Here is an 11,224-nt window from a genome sequence, read left to right on the forward strand (position 1 = left end):
CATCGTGGTTTTGTCCGAGATTAAAAATAGCACGCCTCCTAACTATACATTCGCGACAGACTTATCACCGTGGTCTCATGGCCTCAACCTGTTGAGAGCTCATTGAACTCCAGTATTTTTCCGGACTGCGTTTGTCGGCGGTGCTTTTCGACATAGGCTCAAGTCAGTATGTCAACCGCATCCCCCAACCGGGGTATCGTGGTCTTCTCGGGAGGAAGCGCTGCCAACAATCTTGTCGATGTCTTCAGCAAGATACGTGAGAGTAAGGATTGCTTGTTAAGCTACATCATCCCCATCAGCGACAATGGAGGTTCCTCCTCTGAGCTGATCCGAATATTCGGCGGTCCTGGCATCGGTGATGTGAGAAGTAAGACTCATACCTCCTCAAGAAAGATAGCTAGCTTTATGGCGATCCCCGGTCCGTTACTAACAGTGCATACAGGTAGACTAGTCCGCCTGATTCCTGACTCGCCTCCGAATTCAGAACGGCGGGCAATTAAGACCCTGTTCAACCACCGGCTCCCTTCGGACGCTGTCGCGGCCCATGGAGCATGGCAGTCCATCGTAGACGGTACTTCCGAGCTCTGGAAAACCATCACACCCGCCAAGAAGGAGCTGATACGCTCGTTCTTCAACTTGCTGAACCTGGAGATCCTCAAGCGCGCACGACCGCCCTCGTCGACCTTTGACTTCACCTCGGCCAGCGTAGGCAATCTCTTCCTCACAGGCGCGCGACTCTTCAGCGGCAGCTTCGAGAGTGCCATCTACCTCCTAGGAAGCATCTGCGGCGTCCAGTCCGACCTGGTCCGCGTCATCCCAGCCATCAACTCCAACTTCTCCCACCACATCTCCGCCTCCCTCGCCGACGGCGCCGTCATCGTCGGCCAGAACAGCATCTCCCACCCAAGCGAGGCAACCGCCCTCCAGCCCAGACCAGGCTCCAGACGACCCAGTCTCCTCCTCGCCGACGGCGTCTCCGACCTCGAGGACACAGAACCCTCTGACGCCTCGGACGCCGCCTCCTACGAGGGCGACCACCTCCCCGGCTCCCTCCCCACCCTCCGCAACAAAAACATCCACTTCAGCAAATCAGCCAACGAGGACCTCCCCGCCCGCATCACCCGCATCTGGTACATAAACCCCTACGGCCAGGAGATCCGGCCCCCCGCCAACCCGCGCGTCCTCGAGTCCCTCCGCGACGCCCAGGCCATCATCTACAGCATCGGCTCCCTATACACATCCCTTGTCCCCTCCCTCATCCTCCGCGGCGTCGGCCACGCCATCGCCACCGGTCCGGCCCGCCACAAGATCCTCATTCTCAATGGCTCCCTGGACAGGGAAACAGGTCCGCCCTCGCAGCCCTTCACGGCGGTCGATTTCGTCGAGGCCATCACCCGCGCAGGAGAGGAGAGTCGTGGCCGGCCCGCTCACCTACCCTCTCCTCCGTATTCCTCCTACGTCACGCATCTCCTGCATCTAGATGGACCGGGAACGCCGCAGGTCGACCGCGAGCGTCTGGCGGAAATGGGTATCGAGACGCTCCGTTTATATGGTCGGAAGATTACGGCGCCGGGGCTGGACGGTGAGGAGGTTGCCTTGGGGATGAAGTATGATCCTACTGCCCTTGTGCAGGCGCTGGAGGTGGTCCTGGGCCGTAAAGGGGATGCCATGCTTCGCGGAGATGGGTTAAGTCGGAGAAATACCTTAGATCCTGGGAGAAGAAGGGCAGAGGAAACGTAATTGATAGAGCAATGCATTATAATGATCTGCTTCAACTTGACTGTTTCAATATCATTCGGATTAGTAGCATCGAAGATGAGTATTTACAGATCATTATATATCACAGAAATAACCGCCCAGCCCCCTCGTAGAATACAGCAAGCCCAAACGCATCATCATGATTAGCCACGGCAACGCCATACCAATGCTTTTACAGAACGTTCGTCAGATGATACAACACAATAGAGAAGTTACATAATTAATGCATGAAAAGGAATACATGGTCGTGAGGGAATGAAAGGAAAGTGAAGGACGGATTGCCAGACTAAGGCCGGGCAGCCGGCCTGGGTTTCCATGTCTGACGGTTCATATTGAAATGGGGAGGCCTGCTCCCCTGTGGTAGATATCGGAAGTCGCGGTACAGTCCAGAATCGATGTCCATTAAGACCGCTTTTTGAGGCTCCGCCGAAGGGAAGTTAGTTGATTTGGCGCCGTTCCGAACAGAGCGTGTGCTTGAAGCGGTGGCAGACTCGGTCTTCGTCACCTCCTTGATGAGTTCTCGAAGCTCTTTGTCGTCTTTGGTAATCTGAGCTTTGATGAAAGTAGGATTATTGGTGGCTTGAAGCGACGCCATCACAGACTCCCGTGGCGTGTAAGTGTACTTCTGAGGCGACGGAGGCGAAACGGGGACTACTGAAGGATCCAAATATGCTTCTTGATCCTTGTCCAATAGTCGACTAATGTCCAAGCTTTCTCCGTGTGGAATCTTGTGCGGATGAGAAGGAGTTACGCAGTCCATGTCCACCTCTTTACGCAGAACGTGATCGATATCAACGGCTGAAAAGTAAGCACAAGACTGAGGAAGATCGTCGATGCCAACTTGTTGGGAAAACATGGCGCGGGTCCAAACATTGGCAACCTGTAGGGCCATAGCAGCTCGATACTTGTCCTCTTTCTTGACAAGGTACCGGATTTCGTCGTGGACCGTGATTGCGAGTCGAGCATCTATGTTAAATCGTCGGATAAGATAATCCATGGATACTATCAAAAGGTGGAGATAATCGACTCCAGATGACTGGATTGCCCAGTTAATTCGAGACGTCATGAAGCTGCCCTTGTTGATGAAGCGCCGCATGAGTGCCTCAGTGATCCCAGCACCAAGCGCAGGCGTACGCGGTCTTTCCTGCTCGGCGAATTCCTCCAATTTGTTGAAGACAAAGGATTCAGTACCTCCGCGCCAGAAAGGGTTCTCACTCAGAATACGACGAGTTGTGCGAGTGCCCTTGGTCTCTCTGTAGAGATTGGTTGCAACTTCTTGGGTCTCCTTCTCGGACATGGACGGATTGAACTGGCGAAGCAGTGTAGCAGCGAACTTGACCCCAGCACCGTAAATGCGCCCATAGTTAAAAACCTTGGCGTCATTACGCGAAATACCCAAGATCTGGGCTGTGCGCGAATGCATATCAGTCCCAGCAGCCTTAGAACCCTCTAAAGTCATGAATCCAATGGCATTGCCCCCATGTAGTTGGAATTGAGCGTCCCCGACAAGGCTGGCAATCCACAATTCCTGGGAGTCAACATCTGCACCGACAAAGACGTACCCTGGCGGAGCTTTAATCATGGCCTTGAGTTCAGAACCAACGCGGTTCGCCTTGGCGTTGCTGGCTGTTAGCCATGTATTCTCCACTGCTCGCCGGGTGATCGTGCCCATAGGTATGATTTGAGGGAGAATAAATCCTAGTCGGTTTGACTTTTCACCTGTAGATCCGGACTGCTTGACTTGATCTTCGTAAACTACCATCTGACTCATGATTCTGTCACGGGCGCTGATCCAATATGAGCAGGAGGCGTTCATTTCTAGAGCTTCTTTGGCGAGAGCGTATTGCGACGAAAGCGTTCCCCGCTCAAAGTATTGCAGATAGCCCTTGGCCAAGGGGTTGACGCAACGCGCTTGTGGTCCATCCTTATGAGGGAGCTTGAAGTACACGTGCTTCCTATCGTCGCGCAACTCCAAGTTCTTCTCTTCACTCATATCGCAGAGGACCACAGGCTGATTTTCGAATTGTTTGACCTGGTCTTTCGGGACTTTGAACGTCCATCCGAACTTATCAGACCATATTAGAGGGTAACCGTCCCATGACAGCTTCAATAATATAGGGGCAATCCGGGTGCGCACAGTCAGGTTGATGTCCGCTGCACTCGTAGGAAAGAGATCTTTGTACCATTGTGGCATGCCCGGTTTCTTCTGTCTGGCCGCGGGTCGCGGAGGATCACCCTTCTTCTTGCCCTTGACCATTTTGATCTCTTGGCCAGACCAGTCCAGCTGTCGCAACCAAGGGTCATTCGTGTAGATATCCGGGCTCTCTTTGACCTTGAGAGCTTCGTCGCACAGTTCAACTAGCCTCCGTTGCACATCGTCGACTCGTTGATGATATGTTGCTTCCGCGTTTGTAATATACTCTTTCCATGTTTCGTTGACAGGCAATATAACCGAGGAAAGATGGCGCAGGGCTCCGAAGCTGACAGGATGAGGACAGACCTCAAGGAAGTTAGGAAATACCTTCTTGTACACACGGTGGGTGATGGCGACGTCTGCAGCACAGTAATCCAGCAATTCTTCCAGCTTCCCCAGGATTTGATTCCTATTAAGTTCGCCAAAATAGTCTCTTTGTGACTTGTCGATTGTAACGTCGCAATGAAACTTGGCTACGTCGCGCAACGAATTCACCGAGCTCCTTCCGACCCACAATTCCTCCTCTTCTTCGCTCAGCATTTTGCTTTCGAGCAACGCAGCCAGTTCGACGGAGTTTCTCTCATTTGCAATCTTGTCTCGCAGATCCTTATTCTTCTTATGACGCATCCATGTGGGTCTCTGCTGCGAGCACATCCCGTTGACGGCGACATGGAGTGACATGGTATCAAGGAAAAAGTTGCGAGTCTGTTCCATTCCATACTCCTCGAGGACGCGCGCTCGGTCATACCCGATGTTGTGTCCGACGACGATCCGCGGTTGCTTTATGTCCCCCAAAGGTATGAGTTGAACTTCATTCTCGGACTCACCGAGCAGCCAGGGCGAAAGCCATGCATACCAGGCTGTAGGGCTCACAGCGCAAGCCATAACAGCAAAAGAGTGTTCTTTGTACATGACCTCGGTATCAAATGTGAGCATCGACTCATTTGGTGCGTCCACAGACTCCCAAGAGCCGTCAGAGTTATATTTGGTCCACCCGCTTCGCTTGACCCATTCGCGCGGCTTCTGAGGCGAGTTGACAGTTGTATAGCTTTTCGCATATGTTAAGTAGGGCTCGGATGCATCCATTCCCAGTTTGAAAAAGTGCTCGTCCATGGTTTGTCCCTGGAGAGCGGGCATATCGAATGCGATAGGTTCCGCGGCATCCTGAGATTTTCCTAGCAGATCGTGCCTTGAAAGGTGTTCCTTGGACAGTGCAACTAGGACCGGATCTGGCGACCTTGCTTGATTCGGAAATATTTGAGAATAGACATGGTCGCTCAGCTGTTGAACTCCAATTTCATTGAACCTAGGCAATGCAGGGACTGTAAGATTAGCATATGTATTTTTCTCCATTTGCGCCGGCGAGGATAGGAGTACCTGAAAGCGATCGACAACGTGATGTTTCAACATTATTTCCGGATGAAGGCTCCGAAATGAACGATCTAACCAGCAATAGCAGAGGTCGCTGCCGAGTGAAGCGTGGCGAGCGCAACCTCTGGGAGCAAGGACGTAGAACATCCCTGCAACGGGGAGTGATACTATTTAAAAGCATTCTAGATCATGAAATCTCGGTCAAAATTACCCCCATGGCATGATATATATGTCGCGCAGCCAACGCTACGTAGAGATAGCGTGTCTTGTGAGATGTCGTTTCAAGATGAGTCGGTGTTGGTACACATGTCTACAGAGAATCCAGACTTTCCTATCGCGGAAAGCCCGTCATCATGCGTGTTGGAGAACGGAATTAGAGATGATCCGTGAAACATTCACCGCCTGCCCTTATAGCTCTGTAGTTATCATCATGTGACATTGTGCGATAAGCCTGTTGGCGGTTCATCGCCCCTCCCAAGTAGTCTTCCTTATGAACTGGCAAGAAATTATAAGCGTTCGTTAGCCATTCCTACTCCTCTATGGCTTCACTCGTGAGGAGTATCTCCCATGCTCGTCGGAGTCCTTCCACCAGTTCTTTTTCCGTCGAGCCTTCAGATCGAGACCCAGATCGAGAGCAGCCTGCGCGAAAGCGCCGCCGTGTGAGCGATGTCGAGACAGCAGGCATTGGGGAATCAGCAGATCATTCGGGCACTTCAACTGCTTCCTCCAACTCCACATCTAATCCGGTAGCTCACGACAGAGACCTTGAACCCATCGAACAGATTGATTTGACAGAAGTGGAGGGCTCGGCTGCTCTTGCAAAAGCGTTGGCAAAGCAGCGAGAAGACGCTGTTAGGGCACAAGAATCTTTGCATCAAGGGACTGGCCGTTCTATTCTGACATCATATAAATGCCCTGTGTGTATGGATACGCCAGTCGATGCCACCAGCACTGTATGCGGTATGCAATCTCCAGTGTGTAACACAAGGGACCTATATTGACGGATTCAGGGCATCTCTTCTGTCACAAATGCATAATGGATACACTGAAATTTAGCGAAGAGCAGCGGTCAGACGCATCAGGAAAAGGCCCTCGCGGCACTTGTCCTGTATGTCGAAAGCCTTTAGCACGAACAGATGCACCAGTACCGAGAAGGAATTTAGTACCACTGCAACTGAAACTCGCTACAAAACGGAGAAACCAGGCGACAACGGAAGGCACATAACAATCACCGAGGCTCGAGTTATTCATGAGGATTAAGGGCCGGCGTAGGGATTAGACTAGTGTTTTTGAGCGGGCCAGGTTGCATTGGGATTAGCGATTACGTTTAGCAGGCGTTATAGCATATTTTGAATCATTTTCCTTTCTAGGACATCTTGATCGATGGGCCTTACTGACAACCGGACATAATAGAACTTTAATAGCCCCTGTGCTCCATTGACCAAGCAGAGAGTGATGGCCGCGAGCTTGATTCTCATGGACTGACGGCCTGCCAATTCGATAACTTACTTCCATGTTTGTCTCTGAACCTTGTTGTATACGGTGTATCCTCGTAGAGTGGTGAAAATCATCGACTATCAAAGTCAGGAAAGGATTGACATTCCTCGGTTCAGGATGACGTATTAACAGAGACTACTGTAGCCGTCCTGTTCTGTATGAACATGAAACAAGCCAGTTAAACATCATGGGTATAAAGTTGGCCTGCCTTCTGATTTCTCTTTCTTCTGTTACTGTGAGAATCAGCCTCAGTTAGCTAGGTGAATATGTGCTGATGCAGCTCCAATCATTCGCCAGCTGCCAAAAAGAGGTGTCGCAGTCTGTCACCTAACCGCAGAGACGGCGAACCTTAATGAGATTGCCAACTCCGCAATTGAAAATCAAGGAACACGTCCAGGCGCGAAGCTCGCCATCCACGGCTTCCTATATATTTCGTCTTACCTGTGAAATTGTTAGTTCCGTCTAGAGCTTCTTCGCTTGTCGGCCACAGAAGCAGATACAAGCGCATTCAACAAAGTCAAAACCCCCGCGATGAACTCTTCCTATGGGCCCTCCTGCATCTTGATGAGGTACTCCCAGTTTCTCATTGCTCTGACCTCGGACGGAAAGCTACTTCCATAATATCTTCAAAATCATTTTCCTTAGATTGCGCGCTTCGCTTCTATACCCTTGCGCGATCACTCGCCGAATCAATTTTGTTCGATCAAGGCCTGTCCAGCTTCATGCGACAAGGATGTTCTGAGTTGAATGTCTCTAGATCGCGCATAAACCACCATAACTGTTTATCACCATGAGCATGCACTCACTAGATCATGCGCGGACCATTGAGCTGCCACCTGTAGCTCTCGATGAAAGAGACATCGAGGCAAATCCGCGGGCATCTAACGCACCACCATCACCCTTTTCCACGCCCGCCAAGGGAGCGACTCCTCGTTCGCCTGAAACGTTCACTACTGCGGCTCGAATCGCATCGCAGGATACGGTCAAACATCGCGTGCGACGCTCCAACACAGCCCGCTCTTATCATCCCGACAGTGTTGCTCATGACCCCAATTGGCAACCGGGAACAGAGCCGGGCATTGACCCGAACAAACCACCTCCCCCCTATGGCGCCGATTGGGCACCTCACATACCTGCTGAATTACACAGAAGGTGCGAGATAATCGTGGTGGACTTTTCGCAACATGAAATGCGGCAGTACGAGCTGGACAATGACACACTGGAAGCGTTCCTCGAGCGAGAAAGGGAGCCTTGGGTTCAATGCAGGTGGATCAATGTCAATGGGCTAAGCTGGGATGTCATCAGGATTTTGGGAAAGCGTAAGGGTCTCCACAGACTTGCAATTGAGGACATGATCAACACGACAAACCGTACGAAGGCGGACTGGTATTCGGATCATGCTTATATCGTGCTTACCTTGCAGAAGCTGGTAAAGCTCAGGGACGAGTCTAGCAGTGACTCTGAAGAGGAAGAAGAAGACGGACGAAGCTCATCTGCACGCGACCGCAGAAGCTCGACATCAAGTGGGAAGACCCATTCACTGAAGCGGCCAACCAAAAGATCTCTCGTTGCGGCCGCATTGAAGGATCTCTTCACAGTTCGGTCTTCGAAGGAGACAGACGACACAGATGCTAGTGGGGCGAGCGTTCGCCGGTGGTCTGGGAGAGCCTCGCCAAAAACCCAGTCCAATCTGAGTGACATTGTCAGTGCAGGGCTCACGGCGCGCAGCATTCAGCGCTTCCGCGGGGGCCCAAACGAGGACAGGATCGCGTTCATGGAACGCCATGCCGTTCTAGCATCGAAGGGTCTGAGTGTCACACTCGAACAGGTTTCGCTATTCTTGCATGCAGATAATACGGTCACCTCCTTCTTCGAGACGAGTGCCGACGACATTGAGGCGCCTATTGTTCGTCGCCTTAGTTCGCCGGAGACGATTTTGCGCCAATCCTGCGATGCTAGCATGCTCTTGCAGGCGATATTGGACGCCATAATTGACCTGGCTATTCCAGTAACGAGTGCCTATCAAGACGCTATCGGTGACCTGGAACTAGAAGTCCTCACAGATCCCGACGTGGATCAATCCAAAAGCTTGTACATACTAACGTCCGAGATTGCCGTTTTGAGAAGCTCCATGCAGCCGATTGTGACGGTCATCAACGCGCTCCGTGACCATCGCTCAGAGCTTGTTAGTACCCCTGGCTTCGGCCTTAAGCAACTCGGCACCGCAACGCCACTCTCAACGTCAGGTTTCAACTTCTCAGACGCTCAGCCCCAGGTGGGGGTAGCCACACCGAATCTGAAGAGCTTGGGTGGATCAAGTGTTTCCATCAGCCACATGTGTCATACGTACCTAGGGGATGCGCTGGATCATTGTATAACCATTGTAGAGACATACGACCAAATGAGACGTGCTGCTGATAACATGATCGATCTGATATTCAACACAATCGGTAATATCCCTGCGAGGACGAGTTCGGCTTCGTGTGCTGACTTCTTGCAGGAGCCTACCAGAATGAAAGCATGAAGCAGCTGACCCTTGTGACATGCTTCTATCTGCCATTGACATTTTTGACTGTTCGTTGGCAAGCTTTGAACTGTTTGAGGAAGACACTGTGTACTAACTGCAAGCTAGGGTTATTTTGGAATGAACTTTGAGCATTTCGCTGGGATCCAGCATAGTGATTCGTACGTTTCGTTCAGTTCCGTCTGTCTCAAGGCATACTAATTCCTCTTCTGGAAAGTTACTTCTGGATGATTGCGGTTCCTTTCGTCTTCGCAACGACTATTTTCCTGATGTAAGTGACCTTCGTCCTCGAGAGAGAAATAGTGCTAATGCTTTGACAACAGGCGGGACAAGATTCAGCGCTACGCGGTGCTGCTGGCCCAGAGACGATTGATCACCAGCTCGAGGAAGCAGAGACGAAAGCGAAAGGCCATGAAACGGGCTTGAGATCATATCCAGCAATGGGCATAGACGTATATATGGAGACTTTTGTCTGGTCCTTGATGGGCTGATACAATCTATAGTACATACGAGACTATATACACAGTGAAAATAATATTTTGTTTATATTCGTACACAAATTATACAAAACAGGTCCTCGCCATGAGGAGCACCCATATCAGAGAGACTTCCGGTTAAACGCCAAATAAGCCTTCCAGGGCAGCCTCCAGTCAGACCGAAGCAGCTCCGGCCGGAAGATATCGAAATCGACTTTCTCCAACCTATCCAGCCAAAGTCGCGTGCTCACCGCAGGCATGAAAACACCAAAGGCCCGGTTGACCTCGTCCAAAGGCGACTCGTCCCGTTGGCCCCTGCCCGCGAGGTACTCGTGCCCCTCCTCACCCGCATGCTCAAAGTCATGCCCTACATCCTGACCAGCGCGGAGATTGCTCAGCATCTGCTGCACGGTGATCAGATGATCGCTTGCCCGCGTCGCAACTGTGAAGACGGCATCACGTAGTCCCGGTGCCTCGCCGCCCATCCGGAAGACATCTTCCTCCTTTACGCCCGCCTGCGCCATAACGTCCAGCGGCAGCATCACTGCACCTTGCTTAGTTCCTCCGAAGTTGCCGGAGGCAGTCTGCGTGGGAGACTGGGCCTGGGGATGCGGGAATGCAACCAGCGGCAGGCCCCGGAGGACCGCCGCAATACCGGCTGCTTTGCCAATGTGCGATGCGACGTGGTCGGCCGTGATGGACGTCATGGGCAGCGAGGACAGAGTCAGGTAGAGCAGGGTCGAGTAGGTGTTTTCGGCGTAGGTTTCCAGCGCAGCGATGGTGGGGTATGGGTCGTTTGCGAGGGTTTGCTCGCGCGCATTGATCATCTTGTTCAGCCAGGCTTTGCTGATGCGGGCTCGGCCTTGTGTGCGCTCGTTGAGGTCTGATATTGCGGACGCCAAGAGGATGGCGATGGGTTCCTTGGGGGGTGAGCCCGCGAGGATCTTCGTGACGGCGTCACGCCAGAATTGCAGTCGCATCAACCCAATTGTGTAAGAGGAGGTGGTCTCGGGGATCATAGACAGGGTGACATTGAGGGCTCGGAGGGCGAGGTAGAATGTTTGCGAGTTCTGCGGAATGAACGTGCTGAGGGTGTAGGAGGGCCGGTCATATTTCCTATACGTTGCGTGTGAGTTTTGATTCGCCTCGAGAAAGAAGAAAGTGGCTCTCATACAAAAGGAGGTCCAAGCAGTATTTTCGCGCAGCTTGGACTTCTGCTTCAGCAGAACCGGAGACCGGACTGGCGGCTGGTGCTGATCGAGTGAGATGCCTTCGTTGCTGTGGTTGTACTCTAATCTGTGAAATGCGACATGATCGTGTCCCGGCACGACATGCACGGGCAATTTCTTCTAGCAATGACATTTTATAAGAGGGTTTTCAAGCCAAGGTGTGTCTGCTTCCGAC

At 52.0% G+C, this 11,224-nt stretch overlaps 5 protein-coding genes across 5 annotated transcripts; 3 read left to right on the plus strand and 2 right to left on the minus strand.

The window, feature by feature from the left end:
* Positions 1-168: 168 nt before the first annotated feature.
* Positions 169-1,740, plus strand: Aud_005622 (gluconeogenesis factor YvcK family protein; the record flags this gene model as incomplete). The annotated part of the gene is made up of 2 exons (XM_043290546.1): positions 169-367; positions 443-1,740. The coding sequence occupies 2 exons, from the start codon at positions 169-171 to the stop codon at positions 1,738-1,740; spliced, it is 1,497 nt and encodes a 498-aa protein (XP_043146481.1).
* Positions 1,741-2,044: 304 nt separating this feature from the next.
* Aud_005623 (DNA-directed DNA polymerase gamma MIP1) lies at positions 2,045-5,504 on the minus strand (the record flags this gene model as incomplete). The annotated part of the gene is made up of 2 exons (XM_043290547.1): positions 2,045-5,274; positions 5,330-5,504. 2 exons carry the CDS (start codon positions 5,502-5,504, stop codon positions 2,045-2,047), a joined length of 3,405 nt encoding a protein of 1,134 aa, XP_043146482.1.
* A 358-nt stretch (positions 5,505-5,862) lies between these two features.
* On the plus strand, positions 5,863-6,360 carry Aud_005624 (uncharacterized protein; the record flags this gene model as incomplete). The annotated part of the gene is made up of 2 exons (XM_043290548.1): positions 5,863-6,276; positions 6,334-6,360. 2 exons carry the CDS (start codon positions 5,863-5,865, stop codon positions 6,358-6,360), a joined length of 441 nt encoding a protein of 146 aa, XP_043146483.1.
* A 1,250-nt stretch (positions 6,361-7,610) lies between these two features.
* On the plus strand, positions 7,611-9,770 carry Aud_005625 (putative CorA family metal ion transporter; the record flags this gene model as incomplete). Its single annotated transcript, XM_043290549.1, has 5 exons — positions 7,611-9,270; positions 9,321-9,394; positions 9,453-9,505; positions 9,562-9,615; positions 9,668-9,770. 5 exons carry the CDS (start codon positions 7,611-7,613, stop codon positions 9,768-9,770), a joined length of 1,944 nt encoding a protein of 647 aa, XP_043146484.1.
* Positions 9,771-9,942: 172 nt separating this feature from the next.
* Positions 9,943-11,182, minus strand: Aud_005626 (uncharacterized protein; the record flags this gene model as incomplete). The annotated part of the gene is made up of 2 exons (XM_043290550.1): positions 9,943-10,936; positions 10,995-11,182. The coding sequence occupies 2 exons, from the start codon at positions 11,180-11,182 to the stop codon at positions 9,943-9,945; spliced, it is 1,182 nt and encodes a 393-aa protein (XP_043146485.1).
* Between the last annotated feature and the right edge of the window lie 42 nt (positions 11,183-11,224).

Source organism: Aspergillus udagawae, assembly GCF_001078395.1.
Source record: "Aspergillus udagawae IFM 46973 DNA, scaffold_4, whole genome shotgun sequence".
Classification (NCBI taxonomy): Eukaryota; Fungi; Ascomycota; class Eurotiomycetes; order Eurotiales; family Aspergillaceae; genus Aspergillus; species Aspergillus udagawae.